Here is a 17,936-nt window from a genome sequence, read left to right as displayed (position 1 = left end):
ATGTCATCTTATCAGTTTTGTGGACAAACCCAAAACCAAACCAATATCTTATCAGTTCGGTTTGATTTTAAATCGGTAAAGAACAAACCAAATTACTAAAACCCAAACCACTTTTTATCGGTTTGGTTCGGATTGATTATTTTATCGGATTATCAAACCCATTGACAGCTACCATTTCCAAATTTATTTGGACGTATTTGCTTTACGGAATAAAATATGTGAGTCATTTTATTTCGTTAGTTGAATTTGGGTGAACATGAGTGGGGGGAACCATATTTGAAGACAGAGTTCGCATCATCAGCCATTTCACTTTAGTCATCACTCATCAGTCATCAAAGGAAACTATAGTTCCCACGGATTTGGCTGGTAGGTTTTCATTTTGAGTTTTGGACTAGATTGCATAGAAAAGTCGTAAAACACCCACACTAGAAGAAACTCTCTCAGCTGGAGTAAAGCTGGAGAAATTAAAGAATGACTTGGAATCAGCTAAGCGACAGCGCCATATACTAGAATTATTGGAAAGAAAGGGACGTGTAAAATGATACCCTATTGGAAGGGCTAGGTGATCCATATTCTCAAAAGAGTAAGAAATTATGGACTCCATCACAATGATCACACTACCCGACACGTTTTTGTAAGAAATTTATGTCTGCTGTCACGGTCAGTCGTCCTATTGGCTTGGGCATTTAGTTGTAGACATGATATCATAGTCAACGCCTTATGACATCAGATCACAATATCAAGTTATCAACCAACCAACTTCACCACCAGAAGTTCAACTTTTTGGATTGTTGTACTCTGCACAATTACCATAGCTATCTGCACGAAAATTTCTGTCCCCTTATGACTTCAAACTTGAAGTTTTACCTTACTTAGACGTTTGCCACCTATACATGAAGCATCTTCTTTCAGAAAATTACCCTTTCTTCTCATATGAGAACAAAGCCTTTGTGCTAGTCGCAGTTTCTATTAACATTGGTAAAATACCTTCTATACTCATTGGTTTTGGACACTTGTGTTAAATAAATCTGAAAGTTGGTCATACATTTAATTTCAATTTTGTCAACACGATAAGTCAGTAAGTGTAAGACACACTCGAGCAATTTGTGATTCTTGAGGCTCAAGTCTCAAGGTTAACATTATTGACCGGGTACTCAGGAAGGTAAAATGAAAAGTCTTTTTCTTTCTCTACATTTACACCTTATATCAACACAAAATTAGGAACAAAGATATGTGCCTTGAATCTGGATCATGAACTGCTTCATTAACATTTCATGTTTATTGGATTTTATTGACTGATAGCCAAGTAAGCCAAGTCTTTATAAGTTAAAACTTCATCCCAGTTAGGATTGAAGTTAAACTTGGTAATGAGTGAGTCTGCCCATAGAGGTATAGAGCCGGGAGCTGTACAGATAATTGAATGCTGATAGATTGCCAGCCTAATTATTGAGAGGCTACATTTTTTTTTTGTTAATCATCATCATCATATATATTAAGGATCCAATACTGATGCAATCCTCACTGGAATACATTCTTCAATATCAAAAAAATAAAATATTGTTGAATACTTGGATATAAACACTTTTCTAGTGATTATCGGAAAAAAATAAACACTTTCGGAATTACTCAATATTGTGAATTATTCGTCGTCAGTTTAAATAACTAGACCATTAGACGACCTAAATGTCAATTTATGTGGGAACAGAATGTGATAGCTGACGTATAAACCACGCAATTCGCATTAGAACAAAAGGGACAAACTTTCGGAATGGGACCGAAATACCGGTATATCTCAAAATTTTGGATTTCGATTGCCTCAAAATTCTTGCAGATATAACGAAAGTACGAAACTGAGCAACTCAATTTCCTACGATTGCCTTATGAGGGTTGGTAACGTAACATAATATGTTGAATTCTTTTCCCTTTTCAATTCAGAAGGTTGACATGAAATAAGGTAACATAATTGTTTCCATTTATAAAATCATTGAAGTGTACAATGTATATAATTCTTGCTATTTGCAAATTTTGGAAAAGAGAAACATAAGAACTTTTCCCCATATAAGGAATCATAGACCGAGAGAAGAGAGAATAGAAAAGAGAGTTTATATGGTCATAAATGATATGATTATGCTTACCATTAATAACATAAATTGACCAAAACAAGGAATACAAATTCAATTTATATGACTTTTATGTCAAAATGTATATGAATGTTCCATCAATAGATCTTCCATAGGACAAAAAGTATGAAGGTGACCTACAATTAATATAGCACACTAAAAAACCAAATTAATTATAGTGACCTTAAGAAATTGGCTATATTGAAATTCATTTAAGTAGGTAACTAGATACCGAATTGCAAAATTGGATAAAACCCTTTTGTGCTTGGTGCATAATGTGGTTTTTATCATGCTTTTGATACTAGTTAGCTGGTCCATAGAATGTAAATTGGAAAAACGACCATGAAGAAAATCATTCATAAGGTAGGACCAAAAGCCAAAACATACTTCCATCTAGATAGCTAGACCCTTTAAAACCAAAATATCCTTCCAAAAGATCCTCTAAGAAGCCGGTGTTTTTACCTTCTTCTAAATCAAAGAAAACCATACACTAAAGAAAAAACACAACAATCCCTAACCCTAGTAGAGAGAACAAGGAAAAAGAAAAAGGTAAGGTATTTAAGCTATATAGATTAATAGTCTTTCGTTATGCTTTTGTTGGGAAGTCAATACCCGAACCAACAACCCTTTGCAAGCTGGTGAAATGCTCCCAAGGTCTTTTTCTTGTACTAGAGTACACCACAGGTATTAAGGTGCGTTCTTGACTACCTCCATTAGTGTTTTGCTTTCTAATTGAGCTTTAAATCCTCTCTCCTTCATCTGCTTGTTTCCTCCATTTTTACTGCAATAATATGAAATACAATGTGTGATCAATAACCTTTAAGACTTTAAATCTAAGTAAGCTAAGAGTGAAGAAGATATATTTCAAGACGTTTATTTGATGCATTTGTCCTTTTATTTGTCAATATTTGCTGTTAGGAAAAAATAGCTTAAACTTTATAATTTGCAGAATATCAGAAAAATAAAAGAGAGAACTAGTAACAAAGGAAACCTTGGAAAGAATTTGAATATGCAAATGAGCAAATCTAAACATCCGAAGAAAAGGATTACTCTGTTCCCTAGGGATCAAATAGTAGTCATTGTATCTTAATAATATATAAGATAAAAAGCCTAAAAGATTCATTCATAAAATTAAACTTTTACTCACCGATCTTTAATCACTACAGTTCATGTTTGGCCCCCACGATGGAGTTTTTGATCCTTTCCACAGTGCAAGAAATAAGATTGTTAACAGTCGCCACAGACCCAAGTGAGAGCTTTGCTGTTGGTGCTGAATCAACTAGGATCTGGAAACCAACGGTTAGGATTGAACCTCCTCTGTTCAAAGTCGGTCCATCAGGTAGTATGGCAAACCCTGAGGGAAGTAGGGCAACATAATCGGCATCTCCTCCACTAAGAACCATGTTCATTGCAGAAATATCCACTGGAGCATATATAACGAAGGACGCGGTTGTATCAATGCTACTCTCTTGTAATATCAACATGTTGCTCTGGCTGGAATTTGCGGACTACATTTACCACAACAAATATAAAGTTAACTTCATGACTAAAAGCAATAGTAGTGCATCAAAATGGAAAAACTATATAAACAATTTTAACTTATGACCAGTTCTTTGCTGGGGGCCATATTCCTCTTAACTGGTACGTATCGCGCTTTGAGTGCCCTTTTAAAAGACAATTTACTGAAGGAAAAGTACAAGTTTAAGTAGACATCTACGTTCTGTTGAACTTACATTTACACGCAACAGAGCCACAGTGTTACCAGGATCCCGACCATTAGCAATATGCGCCATTTCTTGAACAATGCCTCCATTTGAGAGGATATCCCACTGTTATATAGTGGCCAAATATGAATCATCAGTACACAGCTTTTTCAAGAGTATGAAAATAAAAAATTTAAACTTCAGTAAAGATATTTAGCTTTGATTTGACATTTAATTCATCACTGTTAATTCATTGAAAGAATCCTCTTCTGAAACCTCAAAAGAGTAATCAGAATGCCTCATTTGACACAACTGTTTTGAGATTCCCTGAATTCTAAATTGTTCTCATTACAAAGATGACAGTCTATAATGATCCTACATGCAACAGAAGATGCATATGCCAATTGTTTATAAAACAAGCTGTTCCCATGGTACCGCTCCTGTGATCTACATTGAAAGAGTTACTTATGTTTCAATACTTTTACCTGCGTGCGTGTAGTCTCATCCCGAAGGAAGTCAAAAAGTTTCTTTGTTGGAACAGGAAGCCAGAATGAAGTCGCTGCACTTAGCACAATGCCAGAAGGTCTTCCGGGATCATCAACACTTTTTTTAGTCATGACCCGAACATCTTCCCCACCTGATCCAGCCAAAGAAGTCCATACATGAGCAGTAGATGCACTCACACCAGCACAGAAACTCATTACCATCCTCTCAGCAAGTTTCAACATGCTCTTCCTACCTTCAGGACTAGTTAACACTGCAATTATAAAACCAAACATCATCAGTTATAAACGTTTTACATTCACGCTTGAGGGTGAAGGTGATGAATTGAATCACAGACAATTCAACAACTAGGTTCCCTTAATACTTTTAGTTAATTAGGAGTTTGAGTTCTTCATTACCTCCAGCATCTCCTGCTGGCATGTTGCTAGCGAGAACACTTGCAAGGCGTTCACATTGTCTGTCTAAGGTTGCAACCCACCGTTTCGCCCCAAATGCAATAGAAGAGAGTACAAGGTCTTTGTATAAACTGTGGATTGGTTTATCTTCCATTACTTCAACATTCTCAACCCATATGACCTGAAAGTTTAAAAATCGTCTTAAGAACTAGCTACGGTACCGTTTAATAGAAGTTATTATTTGAGTGATCTGACATTCTGACTACCATTAATTAGTTATAAGCACATTCACCTTTGAGTAACCATTTGGCAGTTCTTGAATCAGACAACCAGATGGTCTTCGACGGCATCTCATTATTGAGCCAGGGCGCAAATGGTCCAAGGATACATCGACTACTGCCCAAGTTCCCTCAGAGTGCTGCTTACAGTATCTCAAAAATAAACTCTCCCTAGTGGGAACAAGTGGTGTAGGGACTTGATATTCAGCAGTCATCTGAAAAATAAGAATATTGGATCATTTTACAGACCAAGATCTTAATACACATCTAGGGTTTGCTTTTGCAGATATCAGTTTGTTCCCCAACAAAGTCAAGAATTCGTTATAATACCACTTGAAGAGCCCCATTGTAGTTCCCTGCAACTCCCGTCGATAAAACATCTAGTGTCATTGCTCTTGAAACTATGCTGGAAAACATGGTTGTCCACTGACCCTGATCATCATATGAGGAATGACTTTGTGAGTCCAGATTAAAAAAAACACATAACGAAGGCTTAAATCATCATGAGGAGAAATTTACCACATCCATAAGGATTTCAACTAGACTCAAGTGGTTCATGATAACAATACCACTTTCTCGAGATGCCTCGGATCTATAGCCAAAGGGTCTAGGGCCAATTCCTCGAGGGAACGACCGGATATACTCATCGTCGTTTAGAGCTTCCAAACCATCTTCAAGGCCTCGCTCCCATAAGGGTTCCCCAAGTTGTGCCATTCGGATTAACTCTTCCATGGCTGCAACTGCAAGCTCAATAATCAATGGCTTATCTGCTTCAGTAGGTCCAGTGACCGACCTAAGAAGATCTCCACTTCCACACAAAGAATCACCTCCTATGCCTGGTTGCATTGTGAAGTTCCCCATAGAAAGATCAAGATTTCTGGGAGCCATTGGAGGAGATGCTAAAGGGTATGGCACAAAAGTCTTGCCAGTATATTTAGCAGCTATTCCCGTTATCCTATCAATCTGTAACCCAACAAAACATATCAAATTTTATATAAAACATAAATACCAAATCCTCCAAATATTGAAAGTAATGAATAAGGAAGCATATCTTCCTATACTCGTTCACTACCTCTTCTTTCAGCCGAACATTTTCCATCCTCAGATTGTGCTCATCATAAGTTATATCATCAACAACAGCTGGTCCTCCACATGTGGGACAGGAAGCAGTAGTGAGTAGTTCTTTATACCTCATGTTCTCCGCTCGAAGCTTCTCATTCTCAGCTCTTAATTGCGAATTCTCATGACGTTCTTGCTGAGTCTGGCACAGGAGAATCCCAAGTTAGACTACAATATATAAGCAGTAGTACGTATTAGCTACAACAGATAATTTTCCATAACAATAGATCATGCATATGGATCAATATCATAGAAAATGCCAATAATGTCAATGAACGTTGTTGGTGCTCATGATGTAATCTGCATAATTTATCTACCTTCATCTGTGTGCGCTTGTTTTGGAACCAGAATTTGACTTGTAATGGTTCCAGCCCCAATTCTCGGCTGAGTTCTTTCCTTTGCTTGTCATCAGGATGTGGACATTCCTTGAAAAAACTGAAGAAAAAAATAGCCAGAACAATCATATGAGTGTGCAACAACTTGAAAAAGAAGCATAAAATGAGTGAGTAAATTGTGAAGAGCACTTACGCCTCCATCTCTTGAATTTGATGTTGAGTGTGGCGATGGTAGCGCTTCTTTTTACTGGGACGCTGGTTGGGATCCTGGTCATCTCCGGATACACCCTCAAGGTTTTCACTTTCAGACTTGCTGTCCACATCATCATCTCTGATCTTAGCCAGTTCATGTTCAGGTGTGTTTTGGATCATATCGAGCGGATTATGATGTCCTTCAAACATATTTCGCTGGAACATATTCTGCATATCCTTAAGATTCCAAAGATATGAAATATTTTAGTGTACAAACTTAAGCAAGTCATGAATAATATCAAAAAAACAAATACAGAAAAAAATAATAAATAATAAACATTGAACAAATCCAATGGTACAAAGAAACAGAATACCCAAAATATTAAAACATTTATAAGGCATGCTAGACTATATCTTAAATGATCAGATTTTATATGGTGGTCAATAATTCTCCCTATGTCTCTTCTACACTAGAAGACCTTAATACTCTCGGATACATTTCAGTTTTATTCTGATTTCAACAGCTTTAAAGAAAACAAGACAAGTAGAAAAAAGACCAAAGAAGATAAATGAATCAACAAAATCATTAATTCATGGATTCTTTCAAAACTTATCATAAAAACTAGAAGAAGTAGAGATCAAGGAAGTAATTAGAGAGATCAAACAAGCCAAAGAAGTGAGATCAAAACGTACCCAAGGAACCAAAATAGGACTAAAAGCTAAAAAAAGGAAACAAGGAAGAAATCAAGTGAGGATTATAGCTAGAGAGATGGACAAAAAGGAAGATGGAAAAAAGAGAGATGTAAGGAAGGAATGGAGAGTGAGTGAAGGGCTAATCACCTGCCCAAACACAAACCCAGAAGATGAACCAAACCCATTCCTTCCCATCATAAAAGGCACATGTCTTGTTGAATTCATTTCTCACTCACTCACCCCCACACAAACCCTAAAAAGTCTTTCTCTCTCTACCCCTTTTTTTTTTTTTTCTTATATAGTGATAGGAGAGAGAGAAAAAGGTGTGTGGGGGTACTGTAATTTTTTTTTTCCGGTTAGATTCTCTGATGTTGTTGTCTGAACAAAGCTAATAAGAGTTTAACAAGTAAAAAGCAAGCAAAGCAAGACTTTGTTTTTCAAAGGGGGCACTGTGGTTTTGAAGTCTGAACCCTATTTGTTCTCTCACGTGTCAAAGCAAAGAGAGAAAAAATAGTAGTGAAAAGAGTTGACAATTTGAAATGCCCTTTTGACACAAGAAAGAGAAAAATCAGTCACTACATAATGAAACGCTTACGAATATCTCGGAGAATCCAACTGTTTAGTCTTATAACCTTACCACCTTCTTCTCTTTCTCTCTCTCTCTTACCTATTTCTTGCTCTATCTGCTAAAAGAAGCTTCTTACATAGAGAGTTATAGAAAGAGAGGGACAGGTTGTTTTTGTTGATACACTAATCTTACCAAAAAAAATGCTAAAACAAGAAGAAAAAAAGATAAGATAGAGAATACCACTTGTAATACTTACTTCTATGGAAGTTTTGAGCAACCCTTCTAAGACTGATTGATAACTAAGATGAAAGACTGGTTAGATCTGGTTTTCAGGCTTTGTTTAAGCCAGAAAACCACTGTTTTGAGTTTTGGACAGGTATAGGATGAAAATTTGGAGGTAGGTATGTGAAAAAAACAGCAAAAAAAGATAGAGAAGAGACTGAGAAGAAGTTAGAGAGAGAAAGAGAGTTAGAAAGGGAAGAAGAAAGGGGAGGTTTGGAGAAGAAGAGTGAGGGAAGGAGAAAGGGAAACAGGTGGAGAAGATGTGGCAGTGTGGCTTAAATGTGGATTGTATAGAGAGGGTGTATAGCATTTATGGAGAGGGAGAGGTGTTAATGCAATGGAGAGATAAATGAGAAATGAGAGCATCTCTTGTGTTATTTTCACAACTCTTTTCACAATTCAAAAGGCTTTTTCTTTGGTGAAAACGAATGACGGCTACCAAACTTCACAACACAACCGTTTTACTCTCACTGAACCAAAAAACTAAGTTGTTTGAATCATTTCTTGTATAATTTTATCACCATTTTTCATCAACTGTAGTGTTTTGGTGTTGCATAATGGTGTATTTATTATATCTTCACGGGCTTTGTTTACAGAATTAACAAAAAAAATTAATGAAAATTTTCCATGAACCACCAATCAGGAGCTAACTAACATTCTTTATGGGAAGCATTCAAGGAGGTCAATGGCCAAGGAGAATATGGAATGTCTTATTGCTTAAGGAGAAAAATAGTCATGAATAAAAATTAAAAAAGACGCGCTTTAATTAACTCTAATGTTTTATTTTTAATAACTCATCGAATATGTTAATATTAATTTATGCATAACGTTGTTTAGGTTTTCTTGTCCGTTATATAAACTCTAAAGAAACTCCATCATGAAAGACAATGAATTCGAAGTTGATTTTTGGTGGAGATGTTCTTCCCACAATATATATCATACTTAGTTAAAATCAGTACATTTGAAGATATCTAGACGTATCAAAATTTGCTTACAGTGTTATAAAATTATCTAATGGTCTAGATTTTTCAAATTTCAAAATAACTTTTGACAAGGGTAAACATTTTCTTTTGGGTTGATTTTTTGTAGGAAGATTCTCTATTATGAGAAGACTATCTTCACAAAAATCAGCCTTCAATTCATCTTATAAATCCACTTTTAGTGTAGAGTTGTGCTCTTTCTGATACCAAATGTAGTCACACACGGTATAACATATATACCAATATTTTGAATTTCGCTGGACTATAAATGTAAGTATTTTTGGTGAAAAATCAATTTAAGATCGTTTATTTGCTATAATTAAATTTTGACATGTCACTTCGTGATTACCAAAAGTATTAAGAAATTTGCATGCTGCTTTTCTAATTACAATGTATGTCAAGTAGAACTTGTGATGTTCTCAATCACTAACTGTAACAGTGCTTCGCACATCCTTTCTAATAAATTCTACTTATCAAAAAAAAGAAAAAGAAAAATGTATGCCAAGTAGAGTTGAGGTCTATCATGGTTTTGCGTTATTTTAGAAATCATAGTAATGTATTATATTATGTAATTAAACAACGACACCTTTTGAAATTTCATGTATGTATAATAATTAAATGTTAACCTATTTATTTAAAAGATTTATATGAAAAATAGATATGTGAACGCGCGTAGACAATATATAGGTATATGATTTATACAAAGAGATATTTAAATTAAAAAATTCTTTATGCACGATATTTCTTATTTCAATAGGTGCCAACTAGTAACGTTGGTAAAACTTTTGGGTGATAATACCAGAGATATGGGGCTCGAACCCGCCAAAAAAAAAAAAAAAAAACTTATTATTTCACTGAACTAATGCATATTGTACTTTGTTTGTAGAGTAAGTTTTTTGTACATTTTAGTGAACGTTTTTCTACATTATATTTTACTTTGAGTTGCAAATTAATTTGAACAGCATACTTCTTACTATGGTTTCCAGAACCTGTTTTTTTAACTGGATCAGGTCAGACCAGTCCCGATTCAAACCATTGGTTTAATTAAAACCCAAACCGGTTATTTGTTAAGTGAATTCTTAAAAATGGGATAGCGAAAAAAAAGTGAATTCTTAAATAACATTACATATTTAAGTTAATTAATGAAAATATTTAATTTTTAGGTTGAGTCAACTCAGCCTGGTTAAGTAAAAATCACCGAGTTGAACTGATTTTTGAACCATTTTTCAACCGAGGTATAAATGCTAGCTTGGATCACCGATTTTACTGGCTTCTAACTTGACTCGGACGGTTCAAACCGGTGCTAAAACCAGTTCTATGTTGAACCAATTCAACACACAAAATTTGACTCAGGGAACCTCCAACTCCGGTTGAACTGGCCTAGTCGTAAGACCATGCTTCTTACTGTAAAATGAAAGTTCATGCTAATGATATTGCCTAGTGGCATCACCATACTTTTTGTTGCACAACCTTGATGTAAAATGATCTGAATATTTAGCAGCATACTCTTCTTGGTTTGCAATAGAAGTTGATTGCGTAGTTTAAGTTTGACTAAACATTCTTATTTGCAGTCGAAGTGTAAATTTGTTAAGTGCCTAAAATACGTTGCCTCCGTGCCTCGTATCATCAGCACATTTCAATTCGCATTATTTGAATTGGTGTAAGGATGTTTGTCATCTAGTTTTGTATTTGTGAGCAAAAAATGTTGCCACATGGTAGAGTGTTGTTCGGTTAACCATCCATCTATCTGGCGTTTAAAATTTGTGAATATATATATCCATGTATGTAAGTGTGATTCAATCATTCGGCCTCCTTCTAGAAAAACCTATTATGTATGTAGAACGCTATTTACGTCAATTTAATTTATTATTATTTTTTTTTTTTGGGTTAGGACAGACCCCAAACCTGTACTACTACTAAAATGTATACTATACCACTCCTGCATTTTCCTTCAGAATTATAAATAACCTCTCTTCTATAGGTCCTATGTAATACATTGTACTCTTCTTACATTGCTTATGATGCAGAACAGTAACGTTATTACTAATTAGGATTAGTATTAGTTTTAGCAAATATGGTTATATTTTTAATTTAGCTATTAGTTCTTTTTAGTATTGTTTCTATTTTCAAATTAGTAATAGATCGAGTAGTCTATATAAGAGAATGTAGTCTCTAAACAATTCATTCAATAATCAATATCAAATTTAACAAGTCTTTTATATACATTTTATATATTTTAATTTGCTTCCGCTTCGTCAATTAGTATTGAGCTTTGGTTCGATGGCCCATCACGATGATGTTGGAACGCGTTCTCACGACACAAATAGTGAAGATTTCATCACAGAAAGTGTCTTGCGTCATCACAATGATCAAGCCATGGACAAGCTTTGTTTGGAGTTTCGCACTACTAAAAAAAGGGGTTGTTATCTCGGTTCTAAAATTAGCCTTATCTCAGTTATGCTGATAAGCGAGATAATATGTCCTATAAATAAGATAATATGTCCCATAACTTAGGTACTAACTCTGAGTATAAATATGTTATCTTGCCTCTTACTTAACCGAAATAAAATATATGGATTTTACCATTGGTGGTGTGGAACTGATATAATAGGAAATGTCGTTTATCTCACCATTGTAGAACTGATATAATAGAAATTTTAATTTATCTCGCATTGAAATGATATAATTGATATTATACCAAATATCTCGGCACTCAAATGATATAATTGCTATTATATCAAATATCTCGGAATAAATTTGGCAAAGAAAACAGAAATCACAAAAAAAGTAGGGACACGTGCGATAGATAAGGAAGTCCCACTCTACAGGACTCTCTCATGACTAGCACGAACTCACGATGGCAACCACCGTTGTGCTCCCAACTATCTCGCCTCTCCACTCTCTCTTCGTCTATATTGCCTAACTCCACAGCAGTTCCACTATCCATTTCAACTCGCACCAACTCAGAAATGATTTCCACTATCCATTTCAACTCCACAGCAGTTCAACAACTCTTCTCTCTCTAATCTAGTAACTACTGACCTGCGCAATATGAACACATTAGCAAAGGTGTGCATATTTCAGCCTATGTATTTCTCGCCAAGATTGACAGATTGGGACTTTCCGATTTGTCCAAGTATTTTATTTTTTCATAAAAATCACACACACTATATTCATTCAGATTATGAGGCACAGACGTATTGAGAGAGGAGCTTTAACGCTTGCTTATGTAGAAGTCAAATTTCAGATTGACACAGAAACTCATGATCCTCTTGATATTGGTATGTGACTTCAGTATAATGATAAACCACTGAGCTGCATGACTTTATTCTCCCAAACAAATGCATATGATCTATCACAATACTGAAGGAAGCTTATTGGGATAACAACAATTTTTCCATCAACAGGCTTGGTTTGGTATGTAGTGAAATATTGTGTTTCTATCTTTGTCTTATATGCCGATGTTTTTGCAGGAATGTATCAGATTAGAGAGGCAAACCAAATGATTGAGGAGTTTATGTTAGCTGCAAATGTTTCGGTTGCCGGAAAAAATCTTAAAGCATTTTCCTTTGTTCTCGATATTAAGGTATATCTCTGGTTTTGAACACCATGCTCATGGATGTGGTTACTTGTTTGTTCTTCTGTTCCTTCACATCTCTTTCATTGGAATGGTTCTCTACCATGATGGCCATATACTTCCATGCTCGTAGAGTGTATGGTTTTCATTTGTTGAAGCCACAAATATGTCGCACCTTCAACTGATTATTCTTGCCACGGTGTCATAATTGAGTAGTTTATTTGTTGTGATAGTTCAAGTTATATTCTTGACCGGCTACAATGTGTATGGTTAATTGGTTACAATTATGAAGCACCGACACCCGACACGAGCATATTCTAAAAAAGTAGGACGTGGACATTGCAAGGATGCAAATATAAGATAATATTTGAAAATTTATTTTATATTGATGTAAGATTAGATTTTAAGTCTTATCATAATAAAGATTCGTAAACATAATAATTCAACATTCATAAACATAGGACCAATAAAAAGGAGTCATAAAGACATCTCACATAACTATATAAGTCATGTCCGTGTCCAAACTACCCTAGCACGTGGCACACGCATGTTCCATGTCGGACATGTGTCCAAGCCGCATCCGTGTCCGCGTTCGACACATGTCCGACATTGACACAGTGGAATTCTAGAGGTGTCCGTGCTTTGGAGGGTTACATTCATGGTTGATCGTCTACACCCAACATAAAGGTAAAAAAATTTAAGTATAATCCACCAAAGAAAATTTGGTAAAGGAATCTTGATGACAAGCTTGTGGAGTGCTACTCTTATTTCTTATAACCTTTGTGCCTGCTCTTCTTTGGGTCGAGAAACACTCATTTCTATCCATCAAATCTGTATTAAACGCCACAGATGGATATAATGGATCATTTCTCCTCGTAATTAGACTCCAAACTGGAGAGGTCCGGACCTCCCAGTCCATACTTGGTCTTCATGAAAATGCTTGACTATGCAAAGACCAATTGCGCATATTCCTCTTCTATGAGTGGACTTGAGCTGTTATTAAACATATTGATACTTGTATATCCAATTCAAAAGAATGTTAACATATCTTGCTTTTTTCTCTCTGATTGGAGCATCTTCAATAAGTTATTCTTGGTTAAGTAGTAGTGAGACAGGGTGTTGTCTTGTTCTGTTGTAAGCAATGGAGAGATCTAGAATCAGGAGGTAATTAGTATGGGTTATTGTCTTCACTTATGCTTATGTATCACAATAGAGAGGCAATTTTCTTTTCATTGAGTTGTTGTATATTTTATTATTTTTTAGTTCTTTTTTATTTCGTGAATATTCTAAGAGTCGTTTCTTCCAATGACTAGTTTCATATCTCAATATATTAAACCAGAGACTGTTGCTTTTAGGTTCGGAAATTTAATATTGCATGAGGTGCATACCCACTTTGCGTAACTTCTTTAGTCAGTTGAATGTACACAAATCATCAGTGACTGCTTACTTGTGCAGACGCCATCCCAGTCCAATGAAAGAGATGCTTGAACCGTTACTACGGATAGCTGCTGCAGTTGGTCTGGATTTGGATGTTTCATCTTTAAAAACTCTGGCTGATTCACTTGATCGTGTGGTGGTAAGTTCCATTGTTCTATTGCCTGCTGATAGCATTCACATGCTTAAGGGTGGCTTCATGTGCGGTCCTGCTATACTTCTTTTATAACATCTGAACTTTGTATATTAAATGAAATAGGTTTTCAATTAACTGGGGAAAGTGTGGTAAATTATAATATTTAGGTTTTGTTCATTTCTAGATATATATTTTTTAATTAAAAGGATTTACTTGAGTAGTGAAAATCTATGGCAGGGTGATGATCCATACTTTAATAAGTCGATCCAGATAATCGGGCGACTAGGTGCATGACACAGGTAACATTACTGGCTTATGAACTACTGTGTGTATTATATGTATAATTCTACATGACTAAGCTGATATTTTATACTTCTAGGCAGTTTACTTATGTAGTGGAGATCTCACACCTTCAGAATTTCACCATTATGGTCTTGCATCACCTCTCTATACCCATTTTACTTCCCATATAAGGAGATATCCAGGTAATAGGAGTTATTTTATGCTGAGAACTCCTCTCCCTTTTAACACATGTGTCTTACTTTACTTAAATTTAACAAGTAATCTTTGTACTTTATATTCCTACAGATGTCATTGTGCATAGGCTACTTGCCGCAGCTTTGGAAATCTACAAGCTTCCACCAATATTTCAAGACAGACCCCAACTAACCAGTATTTCTGATAGTAAGAATCTTTTATGCTATGCTACTTACATAAATGGACAAAAGAAAATTAGACTAGTTGGAACATTACTATAATTCCATTTCTTTTATAGTATTAAGATGAAGACAGCTGCACACTTTGATGAGATGTGTTAATTTTTGATGTGTTGTTCTTTGACTACTGACTACTGAATGTTCTTTCTTACTGATCAAAGAGATATTATGTTTTCTTAGTTTTACAGCTCATCTCTCGCAGGGTCTATTCTTTGTATTTTCATAAAGAAGCTAGTTATTTGCAAATTTTATTTTGTGATTCAATTTGGTGTGGTTATCTATTTTCATATTTGAATTATAGGTATAGAAATGCCCAAATGGCTAGTCGGGCCTCAGTTGAGCTGCATACACTCATTTACTTTAGGAAAAGGTACCCCCCTCCCCAACACACACACACCACCACCACTCTCTTCCCTCTCTCCTCTCTCTCTCTCTCTCTCTCTCGTTTATAGCAGCTGTTTTCTCATGCAGGCCAACAGACATTGAAGCAAGAATAGTAAAGATAAGAGCCAATGGTTTTATTGTCTTTGTGCCCAAGTAAGCTATCTAATTTTTGCCTCTCTTGGTTTTCTTTTTCTCATTGAATTGTTGTCTATGAACTGCGGTGCAAAATAAGTCCATCCCACAATCATTTTATTTCACAATTCACATCATCATTTATGGATACTTTGTATTATTGGGTGTAATTGTTTTTCCAGAATCATCTGTAAACCTACTTTTAAAAAATGAAATAAAAATGAGAATAGTTAAAGTTATAGCTCCCAACTAGTTTTCTCTAGTTTGCGTCTCTTTGTAGAAATCAAAAGTGGTTTCTGGATTCTTTTGCCATTTTTTCAGGTATGGTATTGAAGGCCATATGTACTTAACACCTAGAGGAGAAAAAGGAGGGGATTGGTTCGTAGACGAGGAGCATCAGAAGGTCAAGAAGATGGATAGAAGCATCAGTTACAGATGGTTAGAATTCACATGGAGGTTGTGGAACCCCCAGCTGGCGATTGAGGTACTCTCCTCTCTCTAATAGTTCACTTCTGCTTCACTTAACAACTAACAAGTAACCTCTACTGATATATATCCAAAAAGAAAAGAGGTCTGGTCTCTTCATGGGATAACGTTTTGGTTTCTTTTAATCACTCATTGAAACATTTTCATTATATCTTTTGAATTATACTAAAAATGCAAGTGTTAGCTTGCAACTCGATCTTTTTTACATATCCAGCAACTCCCTAGACAGTTGAGTCGGAGAGAAGTGTTCTTGGATGGAGTTTCTTCATTTTGTTCTCACAAAGACACTAATGTTTACCATCAACCCATCTATGTTCAAAGGTTAGTTTTTGCTTTCTAGTTTCTTTAATATTCTACGTTCCTTTCCAGCTATCTTGGTATTAAGCTATATTCACCAATGTTTCACTGGTACTTTTGATGTTTTTTATTTTGTTATTAGGAAGACTTATTTGGACTTGATGCCCTGCTGATTTTGGAAAAATGTGAATTAAATTCACACAAGTCTATTGATCATACATCATGTACATAAGTATGTATGTTTAGTGCCTGTATATCAGCACGAGATTTGTCCAAGGTTTTTAGTTTTCACCAAGTGAATGTATAGTTCGTATGTCCTTTCCACTTTGCTGTAGATCGACAATTAACTGTCCTTAAAAATTAATTTATGCCTATAATGACTTCTAGGCCGGTCAGGGAACATAGTGAAGATGTACATGAGTGGGGTTTTAGCACAAACCTCACTCATGTGGTACCATATTATATATATGTCCTTTCCTTAAATGTTGATAAAAAATATTCAAATAAAAAAAGTGTAAGCTTTTTATTAGATTGGATTATGATATGTCATCTTTAGTACCATTAATTTATGTGTTCTATTTATCGAGTTGCTTCTAGGGAATGTAACTTGTTTGGCCACCATTCCAATTGATATGAAAGTAGAAGCACATTTCTTCGTCAAGGAGGGCGACATCACTGCCAGAATTTCTCTTGCAGAGATGATATTTAACTAGGTCGATCCTTCATTGGAGGTGTGTAGGGAGTCTTTTCTGCAATTCCTATCTCTATTATATTTATTTTAAATGCACAAAAACGTCTATCGCTCTTAGATTGAGTGCTTTAAGAAAGATGGAGATTCTGTAGCTAAATGGACACAATTTGCCAAAGTTTCTGGTAAGATCATTGCTGCAACATTTTTATACTTGTTCAACCCTTCCTTTTTTTGCCCTTCTTCTTTTGTTTATATTCTCTCTTATTGTGTGGTTCTATTGCTTAGAAGTAACTTCTAAGTAATGTGAGGACCCTGCATCTATACTACCAGAGCTTCATTGGGGTGAGATAGTTTCCAGTGACACACATAGTAATTATGTCCTTGAGCAATCAAATAATTATGTTCAGGTAGGGGCCTCCACTAAAGATGCACCTCAAGTTGAGTCCTCGGTTGCCAAGCGTGGAGATATTCTTATTGACATCAATGACCGATTCCCTCGGGATTTCTTGTCAGATATATTTTCAAAGAAAAGATTGACTGAAGAGTCCTCTAGCATAAGTCCGCTGTACAATGATGGAACTGGATTAAGCATAAACATTGGTCATTCTTTCATAAGTTAGCATTGGACGAGTTCGTTAGAAATGATGTTTCTCTTATGGATCATGACCATCTTGGATATTCGTCTCCACTTACTAAGTTGACGAAGAGAGTCTTGGAGCCTATAATTTTTCACAGCTGACAACTGACGTGAATACTTTGGGACCTGTGGATTCTCAATTTTTTTTTTAGTAGGAAATTCAGTAGGAACCATCTATAAAGAGGAAATTTAGCAGGAACCATCTGTCTCCTTTCATGAATATATAGAGAAAGGTTAAAAAAATGTCTTATTATAGTTCGAAGAATAGTAGTTGATA

At 35.4% G+C, this 17,936-nt stretch overlaps 1 protein-coding gene across 2 annotated transcripts; it reads right to left on the bottom strand.

Annotated features, from left to right (window-relative positions):
• Nucleotides 1–2,463: 2,463 nt before the first annotated feature.
• Nucleotides 2,464–8,472, bottom strand: LOC147477717 (homeobox-leucine zipper protein HDG2-like). 2 transcript variants are annotated; one of them, XM_086582843.1, is made up of 12 exons: nucleotides 8,164–8,472; nucleotides 6,648–6,883; nucleotides 6,437–6,554; nucleotides 6,073–6,261; nucleotides 5,520–5,963; nucleotides 5,331–5,432; nucleotides 5,015–5,215; nucleotides 4,726–4,903; nucleotides 4,309–4,580; nucleotides 3,854–3,949; nucleotides 3,268–3,628; nucleotides 2,464–2,901 (listed from the first exon to the last, which is right to left on the bottom strand). In XM_086582843.1, the coding sequence occupies exons 2-11, from the start codon at nucleotides 6,878–6,880 to the stop codon at nucleotides 3,281–3,283; spliced, it is 2,181 nt and encodes a 726-aa protein (XP_086438969.1). In that variant the 5' UTR covers nucleotides 6,881–6,883; nucleotides 8,164–8,472; the 3' UTR covers nucleotides 2,464–2,901; nucleotides 3,268–3,280. The 2 variants fall into 2 exon arrangements, with proteins under 2 accessions (XP_086438969.1, XP_086438968.1); XM_086582842.1 differs by lacking the exon at nucleotides 8,164–8,472 and adding an exon at nucleotides 7,487–7,662.
• Between the last annotated feature and the right edge of the window lie 9,464 nt (nucleotides 8,473–17,936).

Source organism: Coptis chinensis, chromosome 9 (assembly GCF_015680905.1).
Source record: "Coptis chinensis isolate HL-2020 chromosome 9, ASM1568090v1, whole genome shotgun sequence".
Classification (NCBI taxonomy): Eukaryota; Viridiplantae; Streptophyta; class Magnoliopsida; order Ranunculales; family Ranunculaceae; genus Coptis; species Coptis chinensis.
The sequence above is the reverse complement of the archived record's forward strand: the minus strand, read 5'-3'. Positions and strand labels throughout refer to the sequence as shown.